Here is a 20,890-nt window from a genome sequence, read left to right as displayed (position 1 = left end):
TTACTTAACACGCTTTTATACAATGTTACGTTCGCAGTTCCGTCTACGTAAGTCGCCTTAAGATCCGATAACAATTTAACCTCCATTTGTAAAATATATGTGCAATCGTTATAATTATATGTATTATATATTATTATTTTACAGCATAATTTATATCTACTTCTTAAAATCTATATTATACACTTAGCTCAATTAATTTGTGTACGCAAATTCAGATTTCTCAAACAGTAAAGAATCTCGGCCTTTGCATTGACAACTGAGTTGGCATCCGCAAGTTGTGGAAGTATGCCGGAAGGTTAACGCCACTCTACGATCACTGTATCGTCTTAAACACTTTCTTCCAGTTAAGACTAAGCTAATGCTTATCAATATTCTTCCTATTATTGATTATGCCGGATCTGACCGAAGCACTTCTTAATAAACTATAGCGCCTTTTCAATAACTCTATCCGATTCATATTTGGTCTTCTAAAATTTGACCATGTCTCTATTTCGCCGCCAACTTAAATGGCTTACTATTCGACAGAGGCGTAACTCTAGGGTTCTCTTCCTTCTTTATTCTATGTTTCATGATACCAATTCTCCTTCTTATCTCAAGAATTCGGTACCGGTATTTAACACACGATAAAACGCTTCGTTATTAGTGCAAAACACCAAATGCTTGCCTTGTGGAACGCAGTTCCAGTTAACGTAGTTATATGAGTCATACGTAACAGGCATCACACACGCAAAGTGTAATAAAATAAGTTATACGATATATTTATACATGCTTATACTCAGTACCCACCCGTTATTGACTAACACTTACTAATTCAGAACATTTTTTTAAATTTATTTCTACCAAAAACTTTTAGTAACTTTTACTCAATTTTAATAGTTTGAGAAAAAATGCAAGCTCTTTCTCTTTTTCAAGTTTACGTTAAAATTATAGAATTAAAAAATATATAATAATACTTAAGTAATAGAAAGTTATAATAATATAATAGGTATTATTATATATGTCTAAGTTGGCGTATTAATAGGTATATATCGTTATATAACTATTTACTAATAATATTTGCCACCACAATAAAAGTTTAAGTTACACCATAACAAATCAAGTAGCAATAAATAGGCAGTAACCATTCAGTTACGCATGCGTTCTCCAGTATAAACGGCAGACAAAAAAATTAGGAAATTGCATTAAAAAACACATTGTGCGTTTACAGACGTTTTAAGATCAAGGAAACTCGAAGAAAAGGCCACCCAATTATTTTGGGATTGACGGCTGATTAGAGACAAGATTGAAACCAGCGAACAATACGTTGGTTTACCACCACTCACCAGTTACCGGCGCATGACACCGATTGCCGCAAGGTTGCAGGTTCATATCCTGATTATAGTTTTTGTTGCAGTAAGCACCTAGATTTTTTGGTTTAATTAAAAAAATGCATTTTCAAGAAAACGAATAAAATACAAATAGAGTCAATTAAGTTACCCATATCTTATTTTAATGAGCATAGTCATTCTTTGGGATAAGTTTTTAAGAAATTACACTAAGTTGATCTCACAGACATAAATATAATACCTAATATACTTGTTTATATTTCAATAACAGAAAAGTCCGAAAAATATTCCACTCTAGCACGTCTCTACATTCTGATAAGTAAGAAAACAATATAACTTTTTTAACTGACTTCGAAAAGAAGGAGTTTCTAAATTCAGCTTTATGTATTTTTAATTTAAAGTAAAAGTTTACGTATTTTTATCTTAAGTAAGTAGGTATGTAAGTTACCCGAAAACAACCTGGAACTGTTCAAAATATTGGTAAATGAGGTTAATTCTAGAAGTTTCTAGAGTTCTAAACGAGCGTACTGTGCGTTAGGGATCACTTTCTACTAAATGAACCAGAGCGTAAACCTATAATTAATAAAAAAAACGAATAATTGCGACTTACCGAGGCCGTTATCGGTTCAACAAAAGCAGTCCTGCGTATTAAAGTATCTAGTACAGAATATAATCTCACTCTTTAGTGTTATATCTAATAACTTACATACCTTTTTTTTTTTTTTTTTTTTTTTTTTTTCGAGGGGGAAACCTTCGAAAGGTACCCGGTGCCGTGGGAGCGACACAGAGTTATGTGGGATTCTTACCGCACTAAAACCCCCCCGGTGGCCGTCCTCGGCGCTGCGTAAAGGACTCCGGGATCTCCAGAGGAACGCAACCGGAGTCCTCTTAGCGCGTTGCCCCGTCGGGCTCCGTCAAGGTGAGCATGCCGCTCGCCGCACCGTCTGTTGTACCCGACGGTATGCGACCACACATACCGCCGTCCTTCCCGGAGTTGCTGGCCGGGCGGTTTGAGCTCCCACTCTTGCCGCCCGCAACCCCGGAAGCCCCTTTTAGTCGCCTCTTACGACAGGCAGGGGATACCGTAGCCCTATTCTGGTCCCGGAACTACAGGGACACCGCGCCGGGGGCCCTTATCTACGGCCGCGGCGACTCCTCCTCCGAGCGGGTTCAGCGCGCTCCCTAGCTCGTTCGGCGTCTTCCTTCGCAGACATGACCACGTCGCAGAAGGTGATCATGCCGTTCCAGGCTTCGCTGCGCTGAACCATTGCCCCAACGATGGCTGACGGAGACAGATCCTGTCCCACTTTTTCGACAAGGATCCGCCGCTGCGACTCCCACGCTGGGCAGTACTGCAGCGTGTGCTGTGCGGAGTCCTCGTCGTGCCCACAGTGATGGCACTGGGCCGTCTCCTCTCTTTGTATCCTATTCAGATACTCACCGAAACAGCCATGTCCGGTGAGTATCTGAGTAAGCCGGTAGGTCACTCTACCCCTGCTCTTCAGCCAGGCCCGAAAGTTCGGTAAGATAGCGTCAACCACCCTTTGGCGTATGTTCCGCGGCTCCTGGAGCCGTTCGCGCCAGCACCTCAGAGCGCGCCATCTGGCTCTCCTCCGAAGCGCTCCGATCGTCTCTTCGTTGAAGGGTTCAGTCCCCTGACGGAGGACGCGGATCTTATGGAAGACCCGTGCGTCCATATCCGCCAGAATGTCCAGGGGCGGAAACCGCCCGAGGACTGTCGCCGCCTCATACGATATGGTACGATACCCACGGGCGACTCTGATTGCGATCGTACGTTGCGCGGAATTCAGCTTCCGCGCACGGCGCCGGCTGGCAGACAACTTGTCCGACCACACCGGCGCACCGTAGAGCGCAATCGAGCGTATCACACCCGCGTAGAGGCGGCGGACTTCTTCCCTTGGTCCCCCGAGATTTGGCAGCAGTCTGTGCATAGCACCCGCTACCTTATGAATTCGAGGGACGAGACGGTCGAAGTGCTCGTCGAAGCACCAGCGGCTGTCCAGTGTTAGGCCAAGGTACTTCATGACCCTGCCTATCCGGACGTCCGCTTCACCGACACGCACTGAGGTCTCAGCTGGCTCGACTCTCGGCCTGCGGCCGTGGAACCATATCGCCTCGGTTTTCTGGGGCGCTATCTGTAGGCCCAACTCGCGAATCTTCGCTACGACGCGTGCCACCCCGAGCTCTGCTAGCCGTACCGTTCTCGTAAAACACACCCCTTCAGTGAGAACGAGGGTGTCATCGGCGTAGCAGACGATGCTCACTCCTGATGGGAGCACCGTTCTCAGCACCGCGTCATATGCGATATTCCACAATAGTGGGCCCAGTACCGAACCTTGCGGCACCCCGCGCATGACGTTCCTCCCCCGAACGCTCCCATAGCGACCTGGGAAGCGGATACACCTGTCCGACAAGTAGGCCTTCAACACTTCCTGTATATAGGAAGGCACTTGGTGAACAGACAGGCCCTCCATGATCGCTCTCCAGGGCAGAGAGTTAAAAGCGTTGACAATGTCAAGGCTTACTGCCAAGACTACTCTACCCTGGGATATGGCCTGCTCTGAGAGCATTCGGACTCTGAGGATGGCGTCCACCGTTGAACGCCGCTGCCGGAAGCCGAACTGATTGTCGGAGAGGTCCGGGCCATGACACGCTAAGTGCTGGCTAATTCGAGAAGAAATGATCCTCTCGAATAGCTTGCCCGCCTCATCCAACAAACAGATGGGTCTGTACGCTGATGGGGAGTCTCGAGGCTTGCCCCACTTGTGCAACAGCACCAGCCTCGCCTGCCTCCACACCGACGGAAATCGTCCATAGCGGAAGCAGGCGGTGAGCAGGTTTTGCAGCCTCCCCCCCAGCACTGTCAGCGCCAAGACCCAAGCCTGGCCTGGGATACCATCCGGCCCCGGAGCAGTTTTGCGCCTCGCCATGCGCTTTATGGCTCCGTCGAGCTCACAATCAGTGACCGCCAGGTCATCCGACCAACCAGGGAGATCCAGCGACGCGGCGGGATGACCCGCTTCGTCAGTGGTTCCTGGAAACAGGCTGTCCACCACTGTATCCACGAAATGCGGGTCCAGAGTTTCCGTGAGAGGAGGCACCCATGGACGTAACTTACCGAGCACCATCCTGTACGGGCGTCCCCATGGGTCTCGGTCAAGCCCCTCCACGAGCGCGCTCCAGTTCCGGGCCTTGCTTTCGGCGATTGCGCCCTGAAGCAACGTTGTTGCGGCCCGGTACTCCACGTACTTCTCCTCCCTTTCCGCGGCGCTGGCCGACCGGCGTCGTCGAGCCCGAGTGTACTGACGTCTGGCGCGCAGGCAGGCTGCACGCAACCGTGCGATGCGCTCCGTCCACCAGTACACAGGACGTCTCCAACCAGGTCTGACACGCGGCATCGCGATATCGCAGATGGTCGCCATGTCATCCCTGAGCCGGATCGCTTCCCGTTCGAGATCGAGCCGGTCAACCCCCTCAGCGGCACTAGACCAGTCTGCGACATGGGCCGCAGCTACGAGCAGATCTCGGTTGAGCCGCTTCAATGCCCAACGACGCGGCTGGTCGTTTGCACGGCGGACGTCCGCTGCCGGAAGCTGTAACACCACGTCTACCAATATGTGGCGATGGTCAGACAACGTGACTAGGTCTTCGGCCACTCTCCAGCCCGTGACCAAACGCTCGGCAGAAAGAGTCGCCCAAGAGAGGTCTACGACCGACTCTCCCTGCCAACGCACACACGTGCTGACCGAGCCACGATTCAGCAGACATAGGTCAAGCCCGGCTGCCCATTCGAGCGTTGCCCTTCCCTTGACACTGTCTCGTCTGTTTCCCCAAACCCTCGAATGGGCGTTAAAATCGCCCATCACGAGTACCGGTCGAGGAAGACAGGTCCGAACACAGATTGCCACACGGTCAAGGAACGTCTCGAATGCCGCCAAAGTGCAGTTCGGGGATATATAGCATCCCAGTACCGCCAAGGGACCCCACTCCACTGCGACTATGCCCCGCTCGGAGTGGAGTCTAGAGAACGGGGGATCTCCCACACCACCCGCCCAGTACACGGCGACGGACTGCGCATCGTCTCCTACCCACCGCGGATGCTCTGGAACTCTATAGGGCTCCGCCACCACTGCCAAAGAAACTGAACAGTCCACGAGGCATTGCTGGAGCAAGTCCTGCGCCCCGCGGCAATGGTTCAGGTTCCCCTGGAGTATTTTCAGTGACGGAGACCTATCCATTAGGAGTCCATCGCTTCCGCTGGCGGACAATGGGACGAAGCGCTGGTATGCGCAGGCCCATCTGTCCGTGCCGAGCTAGCAGCTTTGGCCACTGTCTCGTCACCTCCGTTGCCTCTTTTCCTCCTTTTCGGAGGAGTGCACCTCTTGCTACCCAGGCGGTGGTCAGATGGACGACCGAGGTCCGCGCATAGGGCGCATTTTGGTACCTGCGCTCCGCATTGGCGCGCCCTATGACCAGGCTCGCCACATACGTAGCACAGTGCGCTCCTATCCCTGGTGCTGGTACACTGGTGCCGAGCATGCCCCATCTCTAGGCAACGGAAGCATTGGAGTGACCTAGCCGGCAGTATCTCCACTCTGGCGGACACCCACCCGACAAGTAGTCGCTTCGCAGCGGCCAGCTTGCGGATGGCTGTGAGGGGACAGCGTACCCATACTGTCCCCAAAGTCGAAGGTTTCCGCCGAATCTCCCCGACTTTAACGTCGGTGACGGCGCACCCGCAGGCCGCAGCGATGGCGTCGGCGACATCTTCCTGGGTGACGGAATCGTCTAGATCCATCACCCTGGCCTCCCCTTGTTTAGAGGGTCTCGCCACCTTAACGCCCATCTCAGCCACGACTGCTTGCAGCTTCCCTGCGAGTGCGTCGGCCTTTGCGGCACTGTCCTCGCCAGCCACTTCGATCAGTAAGCCACCGTTGAGGGCTTTCTTCTGGCGCACCTCAGCGATGCCAAGATCGGTCAAATTAATTTGTCCCTTCGCGGTCCTCATAACGTCAGCGTAGGTGACGGAAGACCCCTCGGGCACCGTTACGGTGACTGCCGCCGACTTCGGCACTCGCGGAAGCCTCTGCTTGGTAGCCTTCGTCCTACCGGCTCGCCCCTTCTTGGTTACCTGAGCCGCCGGTGCAGCATTGGCTGCAAGAGGCCGCTGGGGGACATTCTTGCCTCGCCCGCGACTTGGAGTTTGCCTCCGGGCTGGCTCCACTCGGCTCGGCGGCGGGGGCCGCTCCTTCGCCCTGGCTTTGCGCCCCACTACAGTCACCCAAGTCTCCTCTTGCGCAGCTGAGGTAGAAGCGACTGCAGGCCGCACCGGCACTTTAGCCACTGGGGGACTAGCGGGCGTGACCTTTTGCCCTAGTGGAGGCCGGATCGCTCTGCCTGGGAAGAGCTCGTCCCGAAATGACGCCAGTTTCTTGTCTATGATAGACCCAATGCGATCCATCAAAGCGTTCTCCCCGATTCCGGTCTTCCTCGGTTCTGCGTGGGGCGGCTCCGTTCTAATCGGGGCTTTATCACGGCGTAACTCATTCAGTTCCGCCGTGAGAGCCTCCACCTTCCCGTGCAGGCTAGCAAGCTGGGAACGCAATGTCGCATTCTCCTTTTCCAGGTGTGCAGTGGTCGCCCGCTGCACCACCTCTGTCGCTGCTGCCTGCACATGGCGCACGGCCAAGCGTATGGTGCGCACCATGTCCCCCTTCAAGTTGCGTGACTTGTCCGCAACCTTCTCTATTATCTCTAGGTTCTCGATTATACGAGAACCTAGGTCACCAGTGGGCTGCTCATTCATCTCCCGGCATAGTTCTTCAGCGCTCGGGAGAGAAGTCTTTGCTTTAGACTTATCCACTGGCAATGGGGGCTCCAGGAAACCTTCCTCATCTCTGCCTGACTGTGGCTTCACGGTCTTCCTTTTGGGCCGCTCGCTTCCGCTGTTATTCGCCGGTAGCGCTCTCTTGCGGGCGCATATCGACTTGGCCGTGGACTGTTCCGACACGCCTGACATAAAGGAACAGTCCGACAACTCGTCCGTGTCTGATGAGACGGCTGTTGTGGGCGGGGCTACTGCCTTACCCTTAACCTGCCGCGTCTTCCTCCTCGCCGCTGGCACAACGGGCAATTTCTCCATCTCGCTTTGCAAATCAGTGTCCGGTATCGATGAGCCTTGGTCGTGTTTACGAAGGTCGGCGGATTGCCGACCTACGAGGCAGTTGTTGCCCCCTCCAGAGTACGTGGGGCTGCCCTCCGCCGTAGCAGAGGGGTGGGATTCTCCCTTTCGGGTACCCACCTGGAGACCGTTTTCACAACGTGCCTTTTCCATGATTTGCTTGTTTTAAGGGGTAAGCTCCCCTGGGCCGCTCTTAGTCTGGTCCTTCACCCTTCGCCTTCCGGTATGAGTAACTCTGCCGTATAGCCTCGGGGATCATTAGGACACACAAGCCCCCCCACCACGACAAGGTGGCAGCCCGTTCGAGGGGGCGAGGGGGGGGAACTTACATACCTAATGACGGAAATAATTTCCTCACTTCGCTTTGTTTTGTTTTGTACCTCAAGTTGGCAACACTAGTGAATATAGAGCACAGAATAAACAGTACTGCCATCCTAAATTGAAGAAATTATTATAGGTAATGTTAGTTTTACGTGTTAAAGTTGTATATAATTTATTTTTCCATGAATTACCGGAAAATTAAGAAGCAACAATGTGCTGCATAAATTTTATAAAGAAACATTTTATTAATTAAATATGCCACGAAGGTTTTAACGTGCTTTGAAAGTAAACACAAAGCCGTATTATAGATTATTTTAATGTCAGCTTCTTGTGAGACTAATTAAAACAATTAACAAAGATCGTGAACATGTCGCACGACAAAATGATATACGCACTATATTTATGTCTATATCTTACGAATTAGATCACGTCTATATCTGTGCCTGTTATAATTGTTTAATTACAATGATTGAGCTCAATTTATACGTAGGCATTGCTTACACATGCGCCATATAAACTTGTATAGTTTTTTTTTGCATAAAACATAAAGTTAAAAAACTTAGAAGGAAGTTAGATTTAATGTTATGCCTGTTGCCAACGAGCATGATATTCACCTATTGTAAGTGAATATCTGCTGCCTATATACCTACATATATAACCCCAGATCCTACGGAATACTATATGAGACATGCCACTGGTACTACCCCTAAGAATTAAGTTGGAAAGCATCGTATGTGTAGGTCTCCCTTATTAAACCAATCAGTCTCGAACACCGCAGCGCTTAACAGTGTTATAAAGCACAAATATGTTCTGCGGTCTTAGAACCATAAGCTTTAAATAGTATTGAGAAATAGGAATATTAGAAAGGATACCTAATGCGCAACTCCTACATTACATCAGATAAAGATATAGCAGGTAAGTACTTCCTGTTAAACCTTATATAGATTATTATATAACCAGGGCCGGATTTGGAGATGTAGAGACCCTGGTACATTGAAGGAGCGGCACCAGATTTTCTTCTGAATTAAAAGAAGGTTCATTTTACTTCTGTCAAGTGTTTAAAAAAATGCCAACAAATGAAATCATTTCAACAAGGAAGGTAGTAATTGCTTAAGAGCAAGTATTACCAGTAAATGTGCAAAAAATACTGTTTTAAAAAAGTATAAATGGCTGACATTAAAGACGGATTATGATTTTTTTTCTGCAAAGAAATTAATAAAAAGTCCAATATATTATTAAACTAAATCCAATATAAAATTTCCAACGAATACTAAGTAATGTAAATTAATAAGGATCTCGCTATAAATTTACAAAGATCGATTTAAAGTTGATTATTAAAATTCCTGTCGCATTTAATCATAACCATATACTAATAGGAACATTAGTGATCGAAGTAACCATACCATAACTTAAGTTTATATCTTCATTTAAATTTCAAGTTTTTGAAAAGCTGATAACAAAATGTGTTTGTATTTCATTAACGAAGTAAAGTTTAATGCCCTGTTTGCCAAACATTATGCCGCATGAAATGATATGGCTCAGTACCCTTAGTACGAGTTTTTACGTTTTTATAAAAAATACTGTTTTTGCATTTGTTTACGTATTAGCTTATACATTTCCAATCAACGACCCTAGCGGCCTGCATCAAAACTGATTGGAAATGTATGGGAAATACATAAACAAATCCAAAAACAGTAATTTTTGTAAAAACGTAATAACTCATACTAAGGGTACAGTTGTCTTTATCGGACTTATGTTTTAAGTATGTATATTAGTATGTACTTTTGTATTATTATTGTCTAATTTTAATTCTTATGACTTTAATATAATTTATATTCGTTAGAGAATGTTAGTAAATCACTTGGTTTTATAGTACTTGGCAACTAACATCTGAGTTCGTTTAAACGGACGGGACCGTTAAAATTGTTTATGGTACTAAGTTTTATATATTTCGAAATTTAAAAATTTGTGTTTCATTTAATAATTTATTAATTCCGAATGTCTTATTTTATAATCTCAAGCTAAATTTATGTACTCTCTATTGCATTTCATATTTCTTATTAGCCTGCTCCACAATCTCGCGAGAACGCGAGAAAAATCCGATTCGTATTGGCTCCACATTCTTGTTTCTGGTGCTTTTCTCGCGTTCTCGCAAGTATGTGGAGCGGGCTATTAAGATTGATTTATGTTTAGAATTCAAAATAATTTATTGATTTAAAAGTACTCACGATTTTCTATTGTTTTTACTGTGTATAAAATTTATGACTACGGAACACTTTGTTGTGCATTCCGCCGTCTATTTGTCAATCACAAGGCTCTGTGTCTTGTATTATAAGGAATTACAATTAAAGATTTTCACACAGTGTATGTTACTATGGCCGCTTTAACAATTAAAAAAAACTTAAAGAATAAAGAGAGGTCCCCAAGCGTGAGCAAGTAATGGTTCTATTTGACGTTTTTCGGTATATCTATTGTATTATTTGTATTAAGTGCAACTAGAAACTTTACATTTTGAAAGCAAATGCTAACAATAAAAAAAAAATGTTAATTTGGTGGTACAGAACCTACCGAGTGCGAGTTCGACTTGCACTTGGCCAATATTTAAATATTTTTTTATTAACGGCCCCCAGGTTAACGACATCAAAAGTTCAAGTAGAAATTAAACTTGTAGGACACCAAGTTTACCATCCCAAAATCATACATCATTGAGATTAATATCTGTTGTTTTAACTGTCTGAATAATTAGTGATATGCCGCACCTTAGACTACTTAAATGGTATGCGATGGTATCCATTCAAACATTTTGCTGATGATTCCCAAATTCATACATAATTGAGATTAATGACTTTTGTTTTAACTATCTGAATAATTGGCTAGGTGCCGCACCTTTGAGCACTTAAATGGTATGCGATGGTATTCATTCATACATTTTGCTGATAATAATTACTTGGACATTATCGAATATGGTTGAAGGTTGCGGTTCGACCCCGGAAGCACCACCGACATACCTATTTTTGCCTCATAACAGTTATTCCAATAATGGAAACATAATTATCACAAGTGTTTCAGTTAATTCCCTGGAGTGGCCATCTGTGGCTGACCTCACAGCAACTTTTTCAAGTACCTAATCTCAAACCTAATGAAGTATTCCCCAGTTGTGGAATAAACGTGCCCAGCTTGCTAAAAAGCCAATAAATTAACAAACAGATTAGTTTGCTCTTTACCACAGAGGTTGGCCAAACGGAAGACTAAACCGGTAAAAGATAATGTATGGTTTGTTTATCCCGCGCACACAATAACGCGACTTCTACAAGAAAGGACGGGATTCCGAAGATTTCAAGTCTATGTCTTTCCGTTCCAATACTTAGACGAAAATAACACCTATGTTAAACTTCGTGAACTAGCCAATATACTTAAAATAAAATTTTAGTTTAATAACAAAAAATATTCTATTCTTAAACTCTATTATTTTTTTAAACTTAAACTATAAGGACAACAAACGACATACAAACTTTTTTTTATACTACACAAATGTTTGGTTCCACCGAGTTCGAACCTAGAAATCCAAATTGTAATAGCAATGGATCGGTAACATTGGATTGTAGAGCCTGCCAAAGAATGCGACATACATACGAGATTTGCGTACGCTCGAAAAACATCATCCGTTAGCGGAAAAACAACAAAAGAAACAAGGTGATACTACGCCTTCATATTGATTGAAGAGATAGATGGAAATTTCCTTTTAGACGAAGAACGGAACCCTCTTGAGTAAACACACAAGGGCACACCCTTATCAAACGAAAACATACCACACCTTTACAAAAAGGTAAGAGATAATTAAACAAACGCTATATGAACAGATGATCATAATATGAAAATAAGTCAAATGATTTAAAATCGTCGTATCGAGCTGCATGGGTCCTAGATTCGAATCCCTGGTATACATCTCAGATTTTTGTAAATGATGTAATTTAAATAAATTGTATTGTCAAAGTATATTTTTAGTAAAGAAATACGAGTTATGGAGTTTTTTCGCAGTTTTTTCTCCGTACTTAAAATGCCTTGGGAACTGGTAGTAGGTAGTTGGGTACAAAAAACTGTCGTTCAAAAAGGATTAAGTATGTAAAAAATCTAATCTAATTTGAATATTTTTTTAAATTTTGATATGTAACGAATTGATATAAAAAGATTCTAGAATAATATTATTAGCTGCTTTAGAATAATAATTAAGAGTTTGAGATTAAAAAAAAGGCATATTGAACACTGTCCTAAAACGAGATATGCTTCCTACGATATTCTCGATTATAAAAAATAATTGGCCAAATGCGAGTCGAACTCGCACACGAATAGTTCCATACCACCCAGTAAGAAATAAACTGTCATTTTTTTTTATTTGTAGTATTTAGTAAATCAATTGTGAAAATTTTAACTGTCTGCCTATTACGGTTTTTTTATAATATTGGAGTAGCACACGAGCATGCAGTCCACCTGATGGTAAGGATTAGATATTCCTACCTGAGGTCGGCCACAGATGCGCCGCTACCCCTGAGGACTAAACTGGAACGCCTCGGAAAAATCTATCTCCCTTACCACACCCTTCAAAACGGAACACAGCAGCGCCTAACACTGTTGTTATTAGGTAGAAATAGGTGTGGCGGTGGTGCCGCCGGAGTCGAACCATAAAGGGTTCTACCTTCGAACGGTACAATAGATAAAACTTAAAACACTTAAAAATATCCTTTTGTTCTTAGAGCGGCCATTGTTCTACATACTCTGTAAAAATTGCAAGCGTCTATTTACTATGGTGTAAAGGATCGAATCCTGTGCCAGACGGACAGACAGGCAGGCAGAGGCTCATTAATATAGTTCCGTTTTTACCCTTGGGAACCCTAACAATGTCAGGTATATTTTAACAAATTGTTTTAGAAACTATCGATCAATCTGTCAGCATTTGGAGCAAGAAATTTACGAGTGGACGATGTTTTTTAAAGATAATATTATTATCTTATTAAGATCCACCGTAATACAACATTAAATTTGAGATAAAACTAAAATATGAACGTATTTTTATAACAAATTCTGACGTAAGTACCTGTACCAAATATTTCAGAGTGAACTCTTGTAGAGCCACTAGAGTAGTGACGCTGACCAACTGTTATTACGATGTGGATTCCTAGGTTTGAACTCGGCGGTAAAACGTAGTAGTTGTCTCTTTGCTCGGCAGAATCGAATATCTTTGTAATATGAACAAATGTTTGTATCTTGTCCCTTGTATATTATTTTTTAATATCTAAATAATTCGAGTTTAAGTCGCCGATTTAGAAAAAAAAATATTCCTGTTTAAGATAGAGATAGCTAGAATTTAGTTTTAAGCGTATTGACTAATTCGAGTTATAAACTAATTATAAGATGTATAAAACAAATGCAATAGTTATAGGGAATGCGGCTTTACCTGTTAAGTATGAAATAAAATCAGGTTCTATGCTGTAATCGTAGCACGATAGTGTAGAGTTGTTGATCGCATTCTCGTGTACCGGCAGCGGTTTTTCGGAGCTTATATGTCGCGCCGTGAGATATCTCGTCTCTTCACTGGCTTCACTTAACACATCCATGTTTATCACTGAACTGGTCAAAAATTAGAATTATTTTCTAATTATTTAAAATTCAAATTCTGAGTCATTCTAAAATTAATTTCGCGGGAAATCGATTGCAGTATGCGGCGCGCTCGTCGGTTTGGTACGGGCGGTTGTAACACGCAACTTCAGTAGACTGCGTTCATCGCGGGTTTGTTGCGTTCACTTTCTTTCGACACTTTGGTCTGCGCAACGCTTGTACCACTAGTGTTGTACCACATACGACAGATGTATGCAATAGCCAAAAAAATAATATTTACTGTAGTGGCGGATTAAAATCGTCTGAGGCGCGGGGCGAAAAGTTGATTGGGGGCCCCCAGTGTAACAAAAAATGATTTTACAAATGTGTCAAAGTTATTCGCCGACATATACATATGATTCCGATTACCTTTTTTTCGCTGACTTTTACACATTTCACATAGTGTTTAGTTATGATGACATTTTTTTAGCAACTGTGTTTGAGGGCCCCCTGGATCGGGGGCCCGAGGCGGATCGCCACTTCCGTCCCCCTTAGTCCGCTAAACACCGACTATCATATGATTAACGTATATCGATAACAACAATATATCACGAGCACAGGAAATTTATTAATCATTGATAAAAACTATTGGTGAATAAGCATCACCCTAATTCATAGAGTATCATAGTCATTTCACGTATCTCATATTGACAACATATTGATAACATTGTACAAGATAAGATATAAATTGCCGATCTTAATAATGTGTCCCCAATATTACAAAGGGAATTTAAGCATCAAGCACTTATAAGGACGTTTCTTATATAAATAACTAGCTGACCCGGCAAATTTGTACCGCCTCAAAATCTATTTATCAAATATATTTCGTATAAAATATAGCCTATGTTACTCGTGGATAATGTAGCTTTCGAATGGTGAAAGATTTTTTAAAATCGGTCCAGTAATTTTTGAGCCTATTCATTACAACCTAACAAACAAACAAAATTTTCCTCTTTATAATATTAGTGTAGACATATTACAGTAATGCATGTACACTGATTGATGTATGGCTCGTTAATGGTAAAAGTGTTTTGTGGAAAATATAATTTAAAATAATTAAAGGATTTTTTTAATTACGTATTATTAAATGCCGTAAAACATTCTAAGATTCCCCTTACATATACAATAGATATAATGAGGGAATTAATGATGATATTACATAAATTTGTTCCTGTATCATCTATGTCCATCCATCTATGTATTCGATAAAAAATATCTTGGAAATATAGCCAAAAAAATATATCGATATAATAAAAGCTCCTCTGTACATCACTACGTGCTGACTTCTTGGTACTCGACCATTTATGAGGTAACAGAGAGAGGTCTACCGACCAACTTCATGTTTTGCTAATTCCATTTCCTCTGTTGTAATAATGTTAATTTTTGCGAATCACATCATATAGCTATGTACGTATTTTTTCTTTCTTAAAATACGCTTTCTACAGTCACAGCTACATATTAGGATTCCCAGTGTTGTGGGTGCCATAAACCCACACAAAGACCAATACACCAACACCCAGACTCCGCACAAATATTTAAATTCTTCATTCAGATATGTCTGGCCGGGGATCGAACCTGCAACCCTTCGCACGTCAGAACGGTATGGTGACCGCTATGCCACGCGGGTCGTCAAAAACAAAGATTAAACACGCAATTACCTACTTTACCTTGTAAATCACAAAATCAGAAGTGTACGTTTAAAACTAAACTTCGAAAAAGAGAAAGTTATTAGGGTCAATGTCAACAAGATAGAGCTACAAACATTGATAGCATATTAATGATGGATTAAAAATGTTGTATTCTATGAACGCGGATAGCTTATCATGTGACTATGTTTCGACTTTTTGGCGTTGGTAGTTTTAAGGAATCAATATTTCTAATCCATATCATCATCTGCTGTTACCTATATATTAAATGTGAGTAAAAATGAAATTTAAGAGAATAAACTAGTAAGTATATGTATTTCTTTACCTTTTGTGGGGTTCTGCTCTCCTATAGAAAATAAAAAGATAAAAAAGAATATCCGTAAAATTTAAAGTAACGTTTGATACATCTCTACTTAAGTGATCTATTCACTTAAGTAAATTTACTATTTTTATTTTACATTTGCTTGGTATATATATTTCGGATTAGTAAGAACTAAAACAATAATATCATTTCAATCTCAATAGATTTCGCGTAGTATGCGTAGGTCGGCATTTAAATATTAAAATGCTATTTTTTATTAAATTTACAAAATAAAATTAAATAAATAAAATATTTCATATCTTTACTATGCAGCAAATTAGTGGCAAAATGCCCAAGTCGTTGGCAGCATTTATCCACTACTTGACGTTACTGGCTCGCAATAACAGACTTGCTTAATATAGGTGTGTAAATTTTCCTTTCCGTTTTAAAATATATGGTTTCTATTTCAAGTTGTTGTAAGTTAATTAACATAGGTTTTAATGCTGAAAATAAGGGTTCGACTCAAGTGGCACAATTATTTAATTTTCTACTTAATAACAGCAGTGCTAAGCGCTGCTGCGTTCTTCAGCTTTGACGGGTGCGGTTAGGGAGGCGTAGGTATTTATCCGGGACGTTCCAACTTCGTCTTCAGAGATAGCAAAGACTCTGTGTCCATCCTCAGGTAAGAATCAAATCTTTTCTGGAGTTGACTACAGATATACATGGGTCATAGGCGGCAAAAGCTCCTTACCATCAGGTGGACTGCATGCTCGTTTGCTAGCTCAATGTTACATAAACAATATTTTGTGGTACCCAAAAGAGAAACACTTAAGAAGGTATCCCTCAATATATTTTATAGTTTTGTAATTTGTTTTAGTTTAATTGCGACTATTTTCATAGGAAACGGAATAACCGTTTTAACTGTCTTTACCTAAATAAAACAGTCACCAGATTTTAAAAAGTAGAAGATTCTCAATTACGCCAAATGTTTTATCTAATAAAAAACTACTGTGATTACAAAGTTAACGGATAGTAAAATTACAGAGCCGGATCACATACAGTGAATATAGGTTACCTCGAGATGTTTTTCGTTACTTACCTAACGGATACTTTACATTAATCTTTGATCTTTATTGAGCACGTGAACAAACTTACATTACCCCTTTTTTGTTTTCAAAACTTGCTTGCATCATCAGAATTACACATGTGTGTAAATAGCGTAAAAACCAATGATATTACTTATTAATATCATTGGTGAAAATCTTTCCTCACTATTTAGTGTTACCCAACGGCTAGACATAGATTACTGCAATATACATAATTACAACGAAAATTAAACCTTATTTGTGTGAGAAATAAACTATTTTGATTTTATAAGCACTTATAGCCCATTTCCACGGTTAGCCGTTTTATTCCTAATCTGCTTGAAGTTCAGATTCCAAATTTCGAATTTTATCTATTTATTATCTATAATTAAATAAAACATTAACTTTCCCAACATACACATATACGAGCATATTATTCTACAGATATAAATAATAATATCTGACCAAATTCTACGCCTGCAAAAACCCAAGCTTACGTGACGTAATTTTTTACGTAACTTCAGTGTATATCCCGTAGACACTACAAATTCTGCGTTAATTAATGGTTATAGAATATTTTGCTATACCTATTTTTTATAGGGAAAATTTTAATTCCTCGCTATTCAACTAACCGCAATGCGCCAAAATTAAATATTATTTATTTCACTTTATAATACGACAAGTGCTGCCATCTATCGTCTAAAAGTAGCTATCGCGTCTTTGCTACTCATCACTAGATGGCGCACCTATGAAATAATAAATTCATTACCTACGTTAACCATTGGTTGATTGTCATGAAAAATTAAAACGGCAATCTATCCCCACTCCAAGTACAGGTCAAAATATTTAGCGGATATTCTTATCTTTTCGCATAGCAGATCGCAACGAGGAAGTAGTTTTAGTGAGTTTACGTAAAATTGAATAATTATTGCGTAATTTAATTTTTGTTGTTTCATGTTTTGTTTCTTACTCTTTATTACTAAATTAATAATTTGGTTTATAGTATACCTGCTCCGTAGTACTTAATTAAAATATTAAGAACAAAGGTAATTTTTAATTATTATCAACCGTTAAATATACTGCTAACGTTGACGTTAAAATTAAATAAAGTTTATTATTTAATTGACATAAATATCTAATTCTGTAATATTATTAAAACCGCGTTAGCACATGTCTAACGGGTCTAACCATACATGTTAGCAATAAGTTATATTTATTTATTTCATTTAACAATAATACAATTATCTGTTTGGTAACCACAATACAATTATGTGTAATATTACTTATATAACATGGACTTCAAGTTAAATAGATTATTATTATTGAAGCATAACACGTTGTTTGTAAACAACTTTATATTATCAGCGTTGAAGAACATCTAACCTATTATTTCGCACATAGCGAATAAAATGGTGTAAATACACAACAGCTTTGTTAAGTAATTAATAATAGTAAAATTATAAAAAAGGTAGAATAAGACTATTAAATAAACCACGTGGTAGAAACTGTATAAAATAGGTGCCTATTCTAGTAATTTCTCTTCGATCGTATTGTAAGATACAAAACTTGCAAAAACAGTTTCAACGAACTCGTCAACATCATCACAGAAAAAACCGTATAAACTGAGGGCAACGTCCGTTTTTAGTTTTGGTTCAGCGAAACAGCCAGCTCACTACAACATGCAAGTGACTACCAACACTGACTCATTCGCACAAGGAAAATAACAATTAACAGTACATACATTGACATACGAGCTATTTTTCTTCATCATTATCGTACGCAATACGACATTGTGGACACAAAATGTAGGCCATACAAGTATTGAAGCGTTAACCTTATTAACCGTGTATGTTTTTACAAAAATATTTACTTGCTTATTATGTTTAGAGGAATTCAATATGTATAAATAGAAGACGCCCAAATAAGTAACTTCGTATGTCCATACATGGTTCTTACGTATTTACATATATGGTTTCTATATAATTGTTTCATTTTTATGACACGGTTGTAAAGATATCTACTTTGATATGAGTCATATCGATATATACTTAAATAAATGCGTTCGTCACGAAGATTGTTATGAGGTGTTTTCTAATTAACCTTACAAATCGATATATTTATTATAATGTTCTTCTGCTAATTCATTTTAACATTAAGCATAAATTACAATTTGTAGCACCTGCTTGTACCTAATATTATACTTTCTATCAATTTGCGCTTATACTTAGTTAAATACGTTTCTTACATAATGGCTTTTTATTATTAACCTTACTAAATTTAACCTAATTCCTTTGTTTTTATTTGCCGTGACCTCCGTAATGTTCTTAAGCCACTCTTTTCAATTCTAATGTAGTTCTCCAAAGTTCATTGTTATTATAGACCTAAATATTTCACCTGCATGTAAAACGTTTCACATTTTTTTCTACAAGCCATGCGCGCCGGTCAAGTGGACCGACAAGCCGTGCCACTAACACAAAGATAACACCGTTCACATTTACAGTGATGTGGAGTGTCTCGTGTTTATTTACGTCCATCGTATTGTTTGTATACAGCCCGGCACGACTGCGCATCGTTCTACGTCATACCCCTCCCCCCTGCCCCCGCAGACACCCGCGATTCCTACGCCGGGGTCGAGCCTGCTCACTCGCTCATTCATTCGACATTTGCAAACGTAGCTGCGCGCCGCTGTGTGATTACAATTTCTCATCAATACTCACTCCACTAGCGATAAACGCTATGTTGAAGGAGAACTCCAGATATGACAGCCGTAATTCGAGTCATAAGGAGAGTCGCCCACTAGCCTCCAGTAGGTTGCCTGCCATTGAGGAACTCACTCTTGGCTTGAAGCAGAAACTTCACCTGCAAGCTCGGGCTCGAGCTGCACCTTACTACATAAGAAAACAAGAGCCAGTCGATCTCGTCGAAAGGTTACTGGAGCAACGTGCCCTTGTCGCCGAGGCTGTGCGGAGATTACAAGAAAAGAAACAACCGTGTCATGAGATATCAGTAGATTCTTAATTATATTATTGAAACTTAACATTTTAGTTGTGAAAGTGTGGAACGTGTTGTGAAATCGCTTGTGTGTAAGAAACGTGTCGGGTTACAATGGTGCTATATGCGGAGAGCATGCGAGAGCGAGATGGCCAGCTATGACGTGTCACGCACGACACGAATCACGAGAACGATTCAAAATGGCCGCCGGTACTCTACAATCATAATATTTATTATTCGTTTTATAGTGACCTTAACTGAGCAAAGTACTAAATGACGTAACTAACGTTTAGTATTGTTATGCCTTCTACATTACCTATTTTATTGAATTACGTTCTCTGTGACACGAATTAATAACCTGAGACATTTCCAAGTAAATAAGCTTATTTTTAATTATTAATATAAAGTATTCAAGAGCTTTAACTATTTACGTCTCTCGACTTAAAACTGTTCAATAGATTATTTTCATTTTTGTAGCCAATTAAGTGAATTGTATGCTTGTTTGGATTTTTTTTATATTTTGGTGTCGCTCAATAGTCATTTATATTTATTAACCATGTTACGTTACGTATTTCAAATATAATAATAATACACGCTTACATTTCATTAATTTTACGATAGTTAGTACACATAGATGTTTAATGGCGTCAGCTATGAAAAAGTGATTGTAGACATAACAGTAATGAACTACTTTAAGTACAGTTACTTCCTCGCATGTGGAGTAGGTATGTGTAAGGGAAATTCTTATATCGCACAAATGCGATATCGCAGGTGAACAACGTTACTGAGTTGTGGACGTTCGTACCTGTTGTTTACTAGGCAATTTGTAGGCAATATTTTAATTATCAAAGTACCTATCTTTCTCTTTAGTACATCATCAATAACTACTCGTATGTACAATTGTACCAAATGGGGTATAAAAATCAATGTAATATTACATGTGTGCATGTTTTAGTGCATTTTGTGATTTTTAGATAGTTTAATTTATCGTCGATCTTGTGATTTAGATAATAATTAAGAGTTATGAAATAAATGGAATAAATTTCAATGACAAAGATGGTTTCCTTTCATATGTACATATTTCCCTGTTCGACCCCTAACTACTAAAATATAAGTCAACAATAACAAATAAAATTCGTTTTATTCTGTAACATCCTTCTCAGTATATAAAAACGGATTATAAAAATCATATTATGGATTAATAACCCTCAGTAGTTTAGTGATTACATCATTTACATTCAATACAACATTATACTAATACGGAAAATTTCTAGTTTTTAATCAATAGGAAACAACGCCATCTGTTGTTGAGTAGCATTTTAATTTTTACTACAAATATAAAACTTATTGAATACATATAAAGAAAT

At 40.7% G+C, this 20,890-nt stretch overlaps 1 protein-coding gene and 1 pseudogene across 1 annotated transcript in view; one reads left to right on the top strand and one right to left on the bottom strand.

Moving 5' to 3' along the window:
- LOC140743775 (organic solute transporter alpha-like protein) overlaps window positions 1-13,632 on the bottom strand; it is a 29,353-nt gene extending 15,721 nt beyond the window's left edge. The window contains exon 1 of the mRNA XM_073075360.1: window positions 13,301-13,632. Within this exon, the coding sequence (XP_072931461.1) occupies window positions 13,301-13,460 (160 nt within the window). The 5' untranslated portion in view covers window positions 13,461-13,632. The remainder of the gene's footprint in view (window positions 1-13,300) is intronic.
- Window positions 13,633-17,702: 4,070 nt separating this feature from the next.
- Window positions 17,703-20,578, top strand: LOC140757892 (uncharacterized; annotated as a pseudogene).
- Window positions 20,579-20,890: the final 312 nt, after the last annotated feature.

This window comes from Epargyreus clarus, unplaced genomic scaffold (assembly GCF_041222505.1).
Source record: "Epargyreus clarus isolate Ecla_fem2 unplaced genomic scaffold, WU_Ecla_fem_2.2 ptg000001l, whole genome shotgun sequence".
Classification (NCBI taxonomy): domain Eukaryota; kingdom Metazoa; phylum Arthropoda; class Insecta; order Lepidoptera; family Hesperiidae; genus Epargyreus; species Epargyreus clarus.
Note: the sequence above shows the minus strand (reverse complement) of the source record. Positions and strands in the feature narration are given on the sequence as shown.